The sequence below is a fragment of the Dromaius novaehollandiae genome, chromosome W (genome assembly GCF_036370855.1).
Source record: "Dromaius novaehollandiae isolate bDroNov1 chromosome W, bDroNov1.hap1, whole genome shotgun sequence".
Lineage (NCBI taxonomy): Eukaryota > Metazoa > Chordata > Aves > Casuariiformes > Dromaiidae > Dromaius > Dromaius novaehollandiae.
The window spans coordinates 49,845,049-49,862,649 of NC_088130.1; the positions used below are offsets into that span (position 1 = coordinate 49,845,049).

The 17,601-nt window shown below is 40.6% G+C and overlaps 1 protein-coding gene across 1 annotated transcript in view; it reads right to left on the reverse strand.

The window, feature by feature from the left end:
- Positions 1-351: 351 nt before the first annotated feature.
- LOC112995774 (ras-related protein Rab-3C) overlaps positions 352-17,601 on the reverse strand; it is a 139,915-nt gene continuing 122,665 nt past the window's right edge. The window contains exon 5 of the mRNA XM_064499766.1: positions 352-7,122. Within this exon, the coding sequence (XP_064355836.1) occupies positions 6,935-7,122 (188 nt within the window). The 3' untranslated portion in view covers positions 352-6,934. The remainder of the gene's footprint in view (positions 7,123-17,601) is intronic.

Below are 17,601 nucleotides of genomic sequence, written 5' to 3' on the forward strand. Positions count from 1 at the left end.
GCACAGCAACAAAACCTTTTATCAATTCGTGTATATGAAATGAATGTGCTAAGTTAGCACCATGTCCCATGGTGGCCTGTGTTCTGCACTTCTGGAAGGCAAATGCCCAGTCTTTCTCCTACACAATTCTAGAGCAAAATTTCCAACGAATTCTACAGGATGAAGATAGAACTAATACCCATCAGTGGTACTGAAGCAGAGTCCTGAAATGAACTACTACAGATGTGGTATTGTTGTCCACTATTTTGTCAAAAATGAAGTAATTTTCTCACTGTTTTTTGTTATTAAAAAAAAAAATAAAAAGGGAGGAGAAGGGTAAGACCATGTCACAACAACTGAGAAATTCATGAATATAGTCTCTTGAATATTTATTGTAATCGCAAAAGGAAAAAAAACCCTCCAACAAAAAATAAACAAATAAAATCCACTTGGTATACAGAATTCACATACAAACAGAATATCCAATGGAATACACAGTCTCTACTTCCACATATAATTAAAACTCTGCACGTGGATAAAACTTGTACTTCACGTTCAGACAAGAGCTCCCATGGATGTATGCAGAAGATTCACAACATTTGTCACCCAGCAGCATTTTAAACTAACATATTTTTTAGAACCACAGTCACTATATTGCAGTAATAGCTGGGGAAGGAGGGATGGATTGAGGCTCACCCCCTCACAAATGTATTCTAAGCAAGTACTTCAACTTTTCTTCAAGAAATATTCAGCAAGTAAGTTAGCTTGAGGGAGCCAAAACAGCTACATATTTTGAAGATAGCATTTGTTTTTGTTTATGTAATCACATGTCTATGAGCAATAATAAAAATACCAGGTAAAATTATCTGCCAGCCCTTGAACAGTCAGGTCACTTAGCAGTAAAAAAAATCTAGGTAATGCATCCTCAGTCCTGTGGCAGCCTGTATATCTATATTTAAGTTGTACCTCATATTATGACTGTTACTTTGTCTGCTGCTCAGCTGCAAAGACATCCAAAATTTTCTTTTTTTCATTAAGTAATCCTGAATCTCTCTCAAAACACATTTTCATTTCACTCTGATCTATTAAATTTTGCAGATGGTTTCATGGCATTATGGTATAGAAACAAGGAAGCATTTTTAAGAGCTGCTCAGGCCATAGCAAGTACTGTTGTGTGCTCCTTAATGCAACCTGGCTATTTTGCTTGCTCAGAGAAATTATTTGATGATATAGTAAAGGAAACTATGCTATTGTTTTCCAGCAGGCCTTAGAGTTTGGTTCTTTTCCTGATCAGGTTAATTAAAAAAAACCTTAAAAACTAAGTCAACTTTGTACATATTGTCACAAAAATGTATCAGATCAAACTCAAAAATCTACTTATGCACCTTTTAGCATGGTACTAATGAAAACAATTTGTTATGAAAATTGTTCAGCAAAAACTGTTACTCCCTTTGGCCCAGATTCAGTGGCCTGTCTCCATTTAGAAAATTCCCAGAGCACATGGCTTGTTCCTGTGAAACCAGAGATGCAGCAAGAATTAACAGAATTAGCTTCCTCTCTGCGGAGTCCCTCGGCACAGCTGGGAACCACTGGCAGTCCAGAGATTCAGGGTTTAAAGTCACAAATGTACTTAAGGGTTTTGCTGAATAGAGACAGGCTTACTCACATGCTTAAAGAATTATTAGAAATATGCAAGGCTAAAAAGAAAGGAAAAAGAAATGCTTGGATGTCTCCTTTTCATTTCATGGTTGGATTCTGGGCTGCATTTTGTTCCCATCTGTACTGCAACTTTACTGCTAACAGTGGGTTACTTGACACTGAGAGCGGGGTAACAGGTGAGTGAAGAGTCTGGGTCAGCATTTTTAGGAATATATCTTCTGCCTTTAGGTTCTAAAGAGAGTTAAGAAACTTAATGGACAGAGATTGATTAAGGTCACCATCCACTGTGCTGGACCGTTTTGACTGTGACCTGCAAACTGTTCCCAAAAATGTGGACTCAAGGCATCCACTGAAGCTCGCCAAGTCATCTGCAAGAGTCCTGGATACTCATATTCAATATTTCAGGTAAGTATTATATCTTAACTGTATCACACGAAGGAAAACATGTTCACATGATATTGTGCATTAGAGGCAGACAGAGCATATAACTGGTTCTTTTAGGAGTAAATAACTCTCTGTAAGTGCTGAGTGCCAGGAGGGTTCCTTTAATGCTCCTGGAGAACATGCTTTAAAAATCTAAGCAGATAGGATAGAAATGGCTACAAGTATCTTCTGGCTGAAAGCATTGCCCCACTACTGTCAATATAACATTATCATTTTCGAAAAGGACACTCACGATTCTAAAAGTAAAATTGACATGCACTTGCAGTAAACATACAGATATCTTTTATCATTATCTTACATATGAAAAATAGTTTAAATGACTTAAGAATAGAGTATTCTTACACTACACTGGTAAAGCATTTACTACATAAATTTTACTACAAGACACACACAGCTACTAGAAAACTTTTAAGCCACACAGGCATCATCAACAGCTTATCACACATACATGACACTTCTCCCTTTCACACAAGTTTATATACACTGAGTAAGTCATTAAATATTGCACTTATTGGCCCATGATCCCTCAGTTTTGAGGTATTCAAAAAATAGAAAACAAATCTATTTTTATAACATATTTTCATGCAACATTTAAGACATTTCAGTTCCACAAACACTAGTATATAAGTTACACATTCTGACAGTCCAACTGAACCACGACATAGCTGACATTATTGACAAAATATTAAATGAGAATTACAACACAAACAGATTTCATTTAACACCAGTTGCAGGTACATGTCAGGATTACTCAAGGAAATTTATCACTAAAAGTAGTCAAACAATCCCTGGCTTTTATTTCTGCATGTTACACATGATCCTGAATTTATGGGAAGGTTAGGATTTATGCTTCCCCCCCAAAATCGAATACCAGTTACCTTACACTATAAATGATGTGCCATTTACGCCTGCTGGAACTATGGATGATAATAATCCTACAGCCTGCAAATTTAATGCAGCTGATTTCTAGTGCTAATGAGAATTTCTGATTAAATTCCACTCTGGTATTTAGGGAAGGCTGCACTGAGCGTGAACAAGTAGCAGTGGGAACTGAATGAGTGTCAGAGACCTACTGCTGTATATGCATACTATACATGTGTAGTTGCAATTTTGGCTTAAATGAGCATCCATGTATAAACAAAGTTAAAAAAGAGGAAAAAAAAGAAAAAAGCTTAAATAACAAGGATGAAGTGCATTTTCCCCACTCATTTAATAAAGAAAACTGACAAAAAACATTCAAATTTTGAAACCAAGTTGCCTCTTGAATCGAGACCTTACAGATGAAGAACCTTAGAGAATTTGGAGTCAAACCGTACTGAAGAGACTACGTGCACAGATTAAATGCTGTAAATCAACAAAATTCATGCCCTCTGTTGGCATAAGTGAAGGTATGTTGCTTTACACCCCCTGAAGGTATGCCTATGAGGATTTACGTCCCCATGGTTTTATGCCGCAAAATCTGAAGGAGTCATGCTGAAGAAGAACTTGGCTTGTGTGCAGTATGTCTGCCTATGAAACTGGCCAAGGAGGAACTGTCCTGACAGCAGAACAGCTATTTAGTTGATGCCCTTAAAAAATGCCAGTCACAAAACTTGTCTCTCAGAAATGAATGCAGTAAAGAGTAGTTTGGGGGCAGATTGGTTTTTGAAGTTTTTTGGGTCTGTTTTGATATACAAGTACAGCATCATTTGTCTGCTGTTGAAGAAGCAAAGCTGTCATCATCAGATATAGAATTCGTACAATCATTTTTTTCCTAAAAAAACAATTGAACTCAAAGCATTCTCAAAGTTAGGATCAAACTCCAGCAGGCTTTGTGCACCAGAAAATAGCACTTCATTCCTAAAATAAAGAAGGTGCAGGCAGTACAGCTGGATATACAGAGCTGAGCAGACTGGGAAGAAAACCTAATTTTTCAGACTGATGCTCTGGAAAGGCCACATATATGTAGCTGCTCAGGTAGTTTCTCTATGCATACATTAAGGATAAGCACAAAGGAACAAACAGTCCCAGGTAACAGTCACGTACACAGCAGTTCAGAGAGAGAGTATTTTTTGTCAGAAAATCAGGCTAGCTTGTATGTATTTCAAACACCAAACAAATAGGTTTAAATAAATCAAACCAACAGTAAAGAACTGATAGAGTAACATGTTAATTGCGCTGTTAAGGACCAGGACATCTGTGTCCATCAACTCCGATCCGAATTGCCAACATGCATGTGCAGGTTCAGCTCTGCAGGGCTTGCTGGCTGCTGGTGGCAGGCCAGGCAGCACCGCCGGCGCCGGCACGGCCGCGCTCCCCGGGGCTCCCTGGGCATCTTCTCTGCGCTGGTTGGATCATGCAGCAAGCAAGGCACTGTCAGAGCATGACAAGGCTGGTGTACTAGCCATGCACCGGATTAGCCTGCCACTATAATAGTATTTATTAGTCTAGATCGTAACTCAGAAAATGGGTTGTGCGGTATTAGTTCAGCTGGCACTATGGAGCTCAGGACCCTCTGCCAAGAGGCGTCTAGTCTCTCAGAAATTTGACGTGCTCTATGTCTCACCTGCTGTATCTGACCAAACCTCAGCTGAAGTGGTGACCTGTGGCTGGCTCCCATGATGTTCAGTCCTATTTCTGTGGTGAGAGTGACAACAAATTAGTGCAAAGTGTACTGGGTTTTATCATGTGAGCGCTTTTCCACAGGGAATTGTGATGAGGCTGAAAACAGTTTTGGATATATTATCCCAGGTAGTCAATTTAATGATCCAGCCCTCTTGTATTGCTAAAATACGTCTTTTGCTAGCCTGGAACTTGCTCTTGACAGAACTGTGCTACAGCTGTGGTTAGATTAGAGATCTTACCAAATCCTGCTTCTGCCTTCTCCAACGACTAGCTTATAATCAGTGGCTATTAGATATGTGTGACTGCGTGTTTAAATCTTCATCTTGGTAAGGGATGAGATTTCTGAAAGTGTTCAGTATTGGGTAACCCTGTTTTCATTTAAGAAAATTGCTGTTCTACCACAGAAGTTGGTAGGAACAGAATTAGACTGACACAGACTGCTTTTGGAAATCCTCCCCTATCAAACAGACCAAGACATAATTTGAAGTAGAATTGAAAATCCCCATCCTGCTAGTTCCCCCAGAACTCACACTACAGTTTCAGAATGTTTGGGGAAGCGACAGTAAACTACTTCCAAAAAGACTGTGGTTTTGGGGTTTCTCTACAATAGCCAGGTTCCAGCTGAGAACTGAAAGGAGGGGTACTGAGATGGTGATTCTTCTTGTCTAAATCTGACCAAAATTTATAGCAAAACACTCAGGACTGCTGTGAAACACACAGCTGCAAAAGCCAACTTATTCAACCTATTCAATCTATTCAACCTGTCTTCCTTTTTTTTTCCTGTTGCAGACAGTTTGAGAAACGTCAACTTAGTCCTAAAGCCGGTCTAACAGGACCAATAACACAGTTAATGCTTTCTCAGTTATGACATTTAGTTAAAAAATGTCACTGTGACCCAAATAATGCAGTATACCACAGGGCACAGATGTAAGAAACTGCTGCTAATTACTAGAGTGAGTACTTTTTAGCATTGTGACATATGACTATTTTTAACATTTTACTAGAGAAAGAAGTGGTGGACTTTATTCTGCTGTCTTCACAACCTTTTGCTGATTTTATGGTTTTATTCAGTCTAACTCCAGAAATGTTGACAATTATTTATTACTCCTAAAACTTTTAAAAATCTTGTGAATTTCTGATTGTCTTGTCAAAAAAAGATATCCTCAGCAAAGTAAAAATGAGATCAAATTCCAACTCACTGACATCAGCAGCATCTCTATGATGGGTATGAGGTGAAACATGGGGCCTTTGTAGTCAGTGTAGTGATAGCTCTCAGGGACTGAATGGAAGATGAAATTCCTGAAAGCTTAAATACACAGGTTTGACAGCAACATGACAAGACAGTTTTTGGCTATGAATAACTGAGCATAATGGATTTGGCTTTGTCAGGGGTAATAGCAGAACTTTATTATCTAATGCAGGTAGAACTGAAAAGAGCTAGTCAGCCCTCCACCGGGGCAGGTCTTGGCAGGTTCTCTCTAGTGATGGATAAACGAAGTCCAGTTTCAGAAAGATACTAGGCATGGGGTTCCCAAGGAAATGTAAATATAGTTGCTATCTAAACAGGATGAAGTACCTAAGATCTCTGAGGATCTGGAGTGAACACCCATACTTAGCTGGAAACCCACACAAGTGTTCCTTGCTGTAAATCTGGGGGGTTTGGGCCCAGGAAGGCTGGAGGTTTGTCCTTCCTAACTCTGGCAGTTTCCAAGCAGTCACGGTGTGTAACATAAGTGAGCCCAGAATTGCCAAGGCATTATGCTCCAGGAAGTGTCCCTTGTACAAATGATCTGGACAGAATGAGCGATTAGCTCACTAGAGTAATATTTCTAAATTGATTTTCAGTCAGGAAAAAATATAAGTGGCTTCAGGAAGCTTATTCTGAAATATCTTGGCCACTACCCTAAGGATTCAAGCATATAATTTGAAACTGATGAAGCAAGAATCAATTCTAGGCAAATGTGGTCTGAGGACATGGCACCAGCTGAAGTAAGTGTAATGTAAAACAATAAAAAGAAAAGAGAAACTAAGAGCCATCCTGCATGCAAAAGCCAGATGCTAAAAAAGGATCATTGTCACAAACTAATGATAACATCTCTATATACATACTTGACCAGCTGCTGATGTAAAATAAAAGACTTTTCTCCCAAATAAATTAATAAGACAGTATAAATAAAGGCATATAGACCATTCATAAATACTCTGTTGGCAATAGAGCAGACTGGAGCTGCCTTTGCTGATGGCTGCATTAACAGCCACAGTTGGGTTGCTGAGGAGGGGGGGTGTCCTTTAGCCGTGTGTTCTGCTTGCCGGCAGTAATGGTGGGATCTGTCTCCAAACTTTCCGACATTTTGTCACAGATGATATCAACGAGTCGCTCAAATGTCTGCTTGACGTTAATGTTGTCCTTGGCACTTGTTTCAAAAAATTCAAAACCTAATAAAATAAACAACATGTTGGTTTGAAACATATTCCAATATCTCCAATAAATACACAGACCTCTCCTGGGGAAGGAAGAGTGGAGAGACACTCAGAAAGTAAACATGTAAGAGCACACACGATATTGCAATGATATTGCAAGAGCAGTTAAATTTGTAAAACAATCAGAGAAACTACATTAGAGTTATTTGCTTTATACCAAGCCAGCTAAAACCGTGATTGGCCCAAAACCACTCTCTTAAGCGTATTCTACTGTAAAATGGTTTCATCTCAAAATTGACAGCAGTTTGAGAGTACTATTATGTTTGAAATGCCCTATATGTCTGGCCATTGTGAAGGAACAATCTACTGTTTTCCATCTCTATTACATTCTGCTGAGCATTATTCTGCTGGAAACAGCCGTTTCCACTGTGTCATTAACCTGGTGCCAAAATAGAAAATTGCGTCTGGAAACAACCAGGTAAGAAAAACAAACAAGGCAAGGGAAGATTTCTGCAATGTGATATCTACTTAGAATAGAGGAACATCTGTTGGAACAAAGGCACACCCCCAAACCAAAACAACACATAAATAAATAAATGAGCAAAGATGCATACTTTTTTCTCCTTAATTCATTTATACAGAAGGACTTTTTAATCTATCCAAGCCCAATGTACTACCCCAAAGGTAAAAATTAGAGTCTATCTTAACCTAGAAGAGACACTGCAAGTCTGTAGGTAGCAGAGCCAGCTTTCCTGAGCTCTCTCCTCTGCCCCAGTTTGTCCCTTGTGTCTCCCATCTCCCGCAGCCGCCGGAGCCAGGTAGGCAGCTTGCTGCTCGGCCTGCAGTCCACCCACTTTCTGCCAGTGCTGGAGCTTCCCCTGTTCTTGCTTCCTTTGTGCCTCCTTTGTCTTTTTCTGTTTGTTTGGTTTTTAAGCCTTTTCTCCTGCACTCCATCTTATCCCACAGTTACCGCGTTGCTCTCACCCGAGGTTTCCTTGGTAATTTAAGACTTTCTGGTAATTCTGTCTTTCCAGTGCCTACGGGTTCAATATTAAGACAGTTTACAAAACATCTAATCCACTGGTAATCTTGCAGAAGTGGCTGAGCATCTGCAGAACTATTTTGATTCTTTCTGATTAGCTCTGTGTAACAATCTACAACAACCACGGTGTTTTGCTATGAGGAAAATGCCAGTCAGAAAATGCCAGTCACTTTAAACTCTTGGCAGAAAAGGAGAAAGCTTTTTTTTTTTTTTTTTTTTTTTTTTTTTTTTTTTTTGCATATGGTGTGTGTTTTCTAGTGAATGGGCTAATCTTTAATTTCAAAAGGCCACTTGAAAATTAAATGCAACTACTTAGATAACACTAGTACTGTGCATTCAATATGCCCTCTAAACAAGATATAATATGCACATTTAATCCAATAACTGCTTAACAAATAGCTTTTGCATGTCCAAATATTAGTGTAGATTTGCAGTAAATAATTATATTTAGCTTGGCATGATATCCCAGCATGTGCTAATAACCAGTGCAAAAACTAACTTAACTAACTTCTCTGTTCTAAATATTCTTAATGTTTTTGATTTACATAAAGTGTCTTGTGCTGAAATGCCACAAACTGCTAAATTGCTTAAATGTATAGGAGCTAACTAGAGACCAAAGTTAGTGTTTGTAGGTAGTTTAGATAATAAACCCTTAGAGATACAAACACTGTAAAGGGATTTATTCCTGCAACTTCCATTAATGTTGATGTGAGGTTAACCCTCCATATATTGACTTGAAAACTTTTCCTTTCTACATGTGTCTGGAAAGCAGAAAAAACATACATAATAAAAGACATAGTATACAGAAATCATATATTGGGAGATGATTTCAATCTGCATTTCAAACCAACTGTTTGTTTTAGTTTAGCAGGATTTATGCATCCTCTTCTTCATTTTAAAATAGAAGGAGAAAGTGGAAAGAAGGTGTAGCCCCACTTGCTGGTGGTTTTCAGGGCTCCTGTGGAGCTTCATGCCAGAGATGACTGTTCAGATGTGTTGGGGAGCGCCTGGGGGAAAGAATGGCCTCCCCCTTTGCAGCGCTCTGTGCTGGAGCTCGGCTGCAGCCCTGCAGTGTAGTGGTGCAGCCAGAGCTTTCCATAGCCGCTGGCATCTGCCCAGCAGGAACTGGAGGAAAGTGGCCACCCCAAAGAGGCTGATTTGGTTAGATTTGACTTCAGGATATGTCTACACTGGAATCCAAAAGGGTGACTGCAGGTCATTATCTAATTTAGACTTTGGAAGCAGTGTGAGCTGTGGCAGTCAGGCTGCCCTGACCCGGCTGGGAAGGTACTGGGCAGCTGTCTGTGCTTTTGTAAGCTGAAATCAGAACATTTGGATTGGGAAGTAGATATAACTTCAGTAAGATGGCGTAAAATCAAGCGTTACTCCCTTGACTGCTGGGAACATCACTCTGTATTTACAGTACAAACAAGTCACAACGGCGAAAGAATATCATTATTACTCTCTAGATAACAGTTTTCTAGTCTGACCATAATCCAGTAATGTCACCGCCCACGATCCCATGAGTAATAAGAAGCACTGATTCCTTGTTCCCATTCCATATTTGAGCTCTTTTCCTTCTCAAATAAATAAACAGAGATGAAAACTGAGTATGAAATCAAAGGAGGGCCCACTGCCTTCAAATTTGCCTAACACAGCAAGGATGTTTCTCTGGTAAATATTGCCTTCCCTGCCAGCTTCAACGCCTTGCAAGCAGAGAAAGATCTTAGTGTACAAGTAGTAGTGATCTGATGTGTGGAAAAGCAATAGCATAAGCACTACTCCCTCACTGCTTAGGGCAATGGAGACAGACTGAGGAGAAGGAGGTGGATGCAAGCAGGACTGGGAGGCAGAAGGGTTGAGGGGCAACAAGGGGACCGCTCAGGACCGGAACACCACAGCATGGAGAAAACGGAAGGAAGAAGAATAAATCTAAAAGATGTTTCTGACGGGAGCAGGTTTTACTGGGAAGACAGAATAACTGGCACAGGAGCTACATAATGAATGATAGGTAAGACAGGTAGATAAGATATCTGAACAGAGAAAAGCAGAAAGTGAAAGGAAAGAAGTCACAAAGAAGAGAGCAGACAGATGTCAGGAAAGAATCTAACACAGGCAGGAGCAAGAAAACAGGTCCTCTGCCACAGTGAGGAGGTACTGCGTAAGAACAGCACGAAAACTAAGAAGCTCCCATTGTATCAGTAAAACAGGAGCCTATAGAATGTCAAGCAGAGAGCCATATTTATTCAAATATAGTAAAAATACACAGTACAGCTGTGTCAAAATCTATGGAGTTTGTGTACGATGTTGACATAAGAAGGAAATTGTAGTCACGGTAGTGATGTGGCTGCGTATCAAGTTGTGCCTGTGTACGCACCACGTCCACTTAATGATTAATTCCCTGGGTGGTCCAGGAACCCTCCCAGCTAGTCCCTGGACAGATGAGACAATGCACTGATTTGAGACAATGGACTGACCCGAGAGAAGATAATTGACCGAACCCCTAGCTGCCTTCCTAGGGAAGCATTTGAGTAATTCTTACAGGAGATCTCCAGGTGGGATTTTTCTGATAGTCCTGAAAATTCCCCCAGGCAGCCCCTGCTGTGGGAGGTCAGCTGATAGGCACTATATATATGCTTAAATGCACTGATTAATATCCTGGCTGGAGAACCTGGGCACCCCAGCATGTTCTCCCTTGCCCCTCTGCACAGTTCCTGCTGCAGGATGGACTGAACTGTACTCAGGTAAGGTGGTTGTAAATGGTCAGTAGAAACTGGTCCTGTAGATGCAGAAATGGTCATATAGGACAGTCTTTTGTACATAGTTAAGACAGATAAGAGATGTTTTGTGCACAGTTTAAAAATATCAATATCACTAACTCTGCCCGTGAATGTCTGTGCAACAGGTTCAGAGAGATAGAGGTTGTATTTCCTCGAGGAGTGTGTCTGGAATAAGTACTTCAGTAAAAAACTAGAAAGAGATACAAACTCCTGAATTCTGGTTGTTTTTCACTTTGTTATGAATGTTTTGCAGAGCTTTTTGCCAGTGACCTCTCCCGTCCTCCTGACTCATCTGGCAAATATTTTATTAATAGAGCTTAGACCCCGTGCTTCCAAAATGCCTGTGTATGAGGGCCTCAGACCTATGCCTTTTAATGATGTCTTCAGGTTTTTTTCCAGTGTTTGCTATTAACTGAGAGGAAGATTTTCCATGTGAGTATGAGACTGAAGTGAGGTGAATCCCTTGCAGTTATCATGACAGCAGAGCTCAAAAAACACCATGTTGCCACCATGATCTGTACTTCAAACGTGGATGAGACGGGGTAGAGCAGATTACTGCAAAGATATGACAAAGCTCAAGAGGCAGGTGGGTAGATAAGGCAGAACACAGCTGAAACTGAGAAAACCCCAAATTATTAAAGTGCTACCTGAGCGTGAACATTGTGTGTGGAAGATGCATCAAGCTGTTCTCATTTATCTCCCTTTTTTGTGTCTCTTTCACTTTCCCTTCTGCTCTCCTTTCACCTGTGTGTCTCTTTCTGTATCTACCTTCTCCCCTCTAGCGCTGATTCAAATCACAGCAGCCCTGGCAGAGCCCTGCCACAGCAGGATGGCCCTGCGCACAAGGTGAGCTACAGCCAGCAATCCCATGAAATGCCTCCGGACAGGGTCCTCTCTCCCCCCTGCATCATTTGCCTGCTGAGGCCACGTTTCACAAGAACAAGCCAGATCTGGACATAATCCTTATTCTTCCCCTTCCCTGGAGAATGAACTCCCTTTCTATCCCATGGCACCTTGAAGTCTGACATGGTGAGGAGAGAAAACAGCCAAGGCCTTTCAGCATGTGGGAGATAGGGATTAAGGCTCCAGAGCACAAGATAGTCCAGGTTTACAGAACTGATCTGGATACTATTTTAGCTTCTCTGCAACTTCAGAAGAAGGAGTGGGGCATTCCCACTGCCATTGTTTGCTCCTTGTTCTCACAAAGAAAAAGCAGTTTAGATAGCCACCCTGAAACAAATAAACAGCCTGAATTACTGACTTCATTCCCTCTCTGTCTTGCACTTGTGCTGGCTCCGCAGATGCTCCTTCATCAGTGCTCATTATTGCTGGTTTATGCCTGCTTTCAAAAAATAAGGAAGAAAAAAACAGAAAGGAGAGCCATATGCAGAGAAGAACATTCTGCACCCTCTCATCTTCCAAGACAATATGACACCAAAAGGACACACTAACTAACACATTTTAAGCACATTTCCAAGCCAAGTCACATACAGGCAAGAGCTATGTTAATGTTGCACCAGCTGATCAGGAATACCTTGTGGTTTCAGAGTGTTTGTCCACAACTAAGACAATTTTATTTATCTCCCCTGACTGTTAGGCTGTGTTTAACAGATGTCCGCAAAGCCATGTTCTCCCAACAGCTATCTTTCCTCAAAGACAAGCTTGAACTGTGACTGTTAGTACTGCCCTTACCAGCAACCTCTTCAATCTGGTATTTTGAGGAGTGAAAGGAAGACTGCAACATCAGAGCAAGAAGCAGCTGCAGGAAGCTGTTCTCTTTGTAATGCCATGGTATATGAAACGCAAAGGTTAGGAAGCTGTGGGATAGAATCATTTAACAATGTAATAGTGCAAAAAGCAGTGGAGCTAACGATGCCCATTTTCTTGTGTTTGCAACCTGTGGTCAGTTTTGGGGTGGGCACTGACAGACACTTATCTTCTTGCCTGCAGCAAATTCTCTAACATCTAATAAGGTTTGTGTTCACATTGCAGGCTTTCTCTCACTCAAGGCAACTACAGCTCCCCTGCTCAGCTGCCACTTCCTCAGAACTTTTAATATCTCTGAGACCTGTAGCCATCTCGCAAAAAGAGAGACAGATATAGGGACACATGGCAGGGTTGCAAAGGTCTTCCTTCCTAGGAAACCAGACTGAAAGTAGCTTGTGACCACTGTTGTTTTCCAGAGGACTTCCTGCACCTGCAGCCATGCTAGATCTGGTGACAGTGTGTTCTGCTTTTCAGGCTGGCTGAGCGGGAGCTATGCTGTCCAGAAAAGGCCAAGTGCTGGACAGTGTTGAGAAAAGTATTAAAAGAACATTATGCCCCACCTAGCTAATAGGCAGAACTTCTCAGCAGAGAGAAGTGCTTTAGCACCATTCTAGACAGAGCTAATATAGTCACTGTTAATAGAAATGCTAAGATATTTATCCTCCTTTTAGGGTGGCCAAACTGAGAAAAAAAAGCTAAAGGAAGACACTCAGTTATGACAGAATGCACAGATTTGAGGGGCAATTACTGGGTACGGTCTAGTAAATGCTTTTTTTTCAGTCTTTCAGGACAAAAGTTTTCCACATAAATTCCAGTTGTACTGACTTTGATTGTGGCTTCCAGATACTTTATGAAATAGGGCATTTGAGGAAAAAATTACATTTGTGACAAAGAAATTTTTTCTTGTTTATTTACAGGAGACATTTGGTGAGCAAAAAACTTGCTTCGCTTTGTCATCAAGTAACTTTCCTGTAATGCAGCTCAGAGTCCATGGAAGTAATGGGCAATTCTCCCCCGTAAAAAAACATCCTGTGGATAGGTGCTTTTGAGCCTTTAATCACTTTGCCAATACTCTGTGTCTGTTATGACTAAAGCAAAGACTTTGTGTTTGCCAGTGCTGTCAGTCTGGCTCCTTCCTCTGGCAGTAACATTTGCCTTTTTAAAAGAGCTAAAAAATGGCGAAGGATGAAAATATGCAAAAGGCCTGTTCCTGCACAACCCAATTATTTTCACTTTTAACACAAAGTTGAAAGTAACCATATGCCAGTGTTCTTGAAGCTGCTGGCGGCCCTGCCTTCCTCCCGCAGGCCTCCAGCCAGCACGGAGACAACGCAGAACTCTGCGTTCTAGCGAGCCGTGAGCTGAGGTCCCAGGTCCCACTTCATCCCAGACTCAGATGTCAAAGCTACAGCCCTAAAAATGTCTCCTTGGTTGCTGCCTAAACTCATGGATGCCTAACATCCAGCGTTTGTGCCCCAAGGACCTATAGATAAGCGACGGTTCACCCTTGCTTTACACTGCAGAGTTGCTCTCTTATACTCAAGCCCTGGTAGGATTCAGAAACCAGTCAGATGTTTTCCTGCCCAATTTTACCAGCAGGCCTAATCTTGTGGGCCCGGTCAGATCACACATAAGTGAATGGGTGCTGAATTACACGCTGTATAAGCATACGGCACTGAAAAACGCTCTGCTTTCAGGCTTACTGGGATTCTAAATAGATTTAATTTGAAGAAATCTAATCACTGCTGAATCTTGTTTCTCTCTGGCGTGTCCTCAGCAGTGTTATTATGTGTATGCCTGAGCCAATAATGAAATGAAAATAAAATAAGCAAGGCTGGCTGATTTTGGTTGGAAGTGAGAAATTTTCTTTCTGCTTTTGGTAGGGCTGATTTTTCAAAGCACTGAGAATCAAGAGAAAGAAAGAAAGATAAGGATGAAAATAAAGACTCTGAGGAAGAAAAGGTCCAAAGGAAGCGAGAAAAGAGAAGATACAGAGAGGAGAAGAACCCCCCCCTCAAAACAAAACCCATGCAAAATGATGTGTGTGTTAAAAGCTGAGGGATAAAGTGACCACCTTTGTGAGCGACAAGCTGCGGAGGCATGCTGAAGATCAGGGCATTGCTGAGGCCGAGGCACCTAGTGCTCCCAGCCCTCCTAGGCGCCCAGAACCCAGTGCGAGAGTCGGCTTCTGTCTCCCCTTGCTGAAGCGTTCTCCTAGGAAGGGCCCATTTTGGTTCATTTTCTGATGTCAGTTGGTGGCTGCTGGGAAAGACAGTGTGTGCCAGGATACATTTACAAAGCAGGTGAGTGTGACTTAAGGCATGCTCAAAAGTAGTTTTCTGAAATTTTCCCAGAAATTTCCTACTGGAAGTACAAGACAGGTCAGCTGTGAGATGACCCTGGGCTGCAGAGTGCATGAAGTGTGGAGGCACAGCAAATCTAGTGGGAGGTGCACAGTGCTGCCCTGAAAACTGCTAGACAATAAATAGAGCCAGAGATGGATTTTAGTGGGATGTCACACTAGATGATCACCGGAGATCTCTTCCAACCAACATTTCTACGATACATCTACTCCATTTCCCAAAGCCTTAACCAACCCAACCAAGAAGGTAGGACAGGACAAATAGGATCTTACAGCAAAGATGACCAGACATTTGGGGCAGATGGTGCAGTATCCTCCTAGTAACTGGTGTATCATGAGCACGACAGGTATGCTTTGGACCTGTGGCAGGACTGTACTTCTGCAGCAACCTTAGGGGTCTGGGCCTTAAAGTTATAATGTACCTTGTAATGACAAAACTTGCTATTAAAAGCTAATAAATATTTATATTATTTGTAGCATATGCATAGAAAATCTGAGTTGTAAAGAAGCACATGAACTACCAAAGGCAAAAACACAAAAAAAATTATGCACATAATTTGCAGGCATAATAATAGCAAAATGGCGTAAATAAATCGGGAAACTGTGTATCAACTTACCTGTGCAACTGCCCACGTGCATGTGCAGTTACTCACTGTCTACTGAAAGTCTGTGCCCACACCTCTGCCTGCTAAGCCTTTGCCAGAATATAGATCGCAATATATCATACAGACCACAAATGAACCAAGGCAATTCATGCCATCTGTGAGTCATTCTTTTTATATCTGTTCTGACAAGTGACAGCAAACTTGTACGAGTGTATGAAGCTTTGAACATGTCTGACAACTGTGTGAGTAATGTAGGCGGGTAAGTATACATGCACTTTTACTTGCAAGAAATTCCAAACCTTTTTTACTAAAATGCTTCAGAGCACATAAGTGTTGACTATGTTGGAGTTGTACTGTTTTTCACTAAGCAACAAATGCATGTAGACCTCAGAGCAAACATTTATGAAGTGACAGAATGGCATATAAATTATGTTCCACACCATATTTTGTAGTGATTAGTGAATAAACTTGTTTAAATATGATGACTATCATCCCCACATCAATATTAACATTACATTAATTGGTTCCCTCTACTGGCTGATTTGTCGCATTTCTATGATTTCTTAGTATGATATCTCTACGAGGTAAAGTTACATGACTCAGCTGTACTTGTTTACTCCTCCCTGTTTTCATCTCATTCTCATGTAACTTTTTTATGATGCTAATATGTTAAACAAGCATGAACTAATTTCTCCAGAAGAATGTACTATTTACAAAAATTACTGAATAGGGAGACAATGAATGTCTATAATATGAGGTGGTTTTTGTATCTTAAGCAATTAAATAGTCTGGGAACTTTCAACCTGGAGAAAAAGAAGGGGTGTGATAGAGGTATCTAAAATCAGCAGTGTACAGGGCAGGTAACAGGAAACAATTGTTCAGTGTTACATTATAAAAACTGAGAAACACAAAATGAAACTAGCAGGTAGTAGATTCAAAGCCAAGGCAGATAACTCAGAGAAACTGTGCATATTTAAAGTTCGTAGTGGATAATTTCGAAGAAATCAGTGGACAAATCCATGGGAAAAAAAAATCATGAAAAGGCTATTGAACACAAAGATACTCCTCTGGCTTATGAGATCCCTGAACACAACATGCTGCAGTCTGTGAAAGTATCACGATATATTTGCCCTGTTTGTTCTTTTACACCTTTTCCAAGACACCTGCCTCTGGCCATTACTGCAGGTAAGGTAGTGAGCTGCTTGACCCCAGCATCTGCAGAGGTACGGCCATTGTTATGCTCTATGTCATTAACAGCAAGCTTTAAAAAAAAATGTAAAACGAAAGAGAGAAATTCTGTCTTCATAAACATTCTGTAGATATATTCTCAAGGTTGGATCTGATCAGAAAATTTCTGTCAAGCAATTTTTAGAAATCTAGTTTTATTAACAGTTCCTTATCTCTTTTCTGAACTCCTGACAAGAAGTGACACTTCTCTAATTTAGCCAAACTTCAGCAGGTAACCAGACCTACTGTCAATTGATCTAAATCATATTTTGGGGGTTATTCTGGACAACAGGCCAATATTAATATTAAAAAGAAAAATGATTGAGTACTTCTCCTTAGTAAAATTGAAGGCCACACTTTTCAAAGAGCTCTGCAGCCACATAAGAAGCCACATTTTCAGATAACTCAGTTCTCAACAAGACACCAATGTTTTCCAGAGGGCTAAATGCTCAGTGCTCTTTTTGACCTTTTGAAAACCTGGCCTAAAATATATATATTCATTTTCCAGGTGACTTCAAATAAATCAGGGCTCAAAATAAAACATCATTTAAGAACACAATGTTTCACAATGTGTTCTTTGTACAGCACTCACATGTATTGTGCTCGCTTATAACTGTGCCTGTAATCAGCATTGCAGACCATACCATTCAAAGAGCCCACATAGCCTTAAAATGTCTTGCTGGACACAAAAATCTATATTGTTATTTTTAA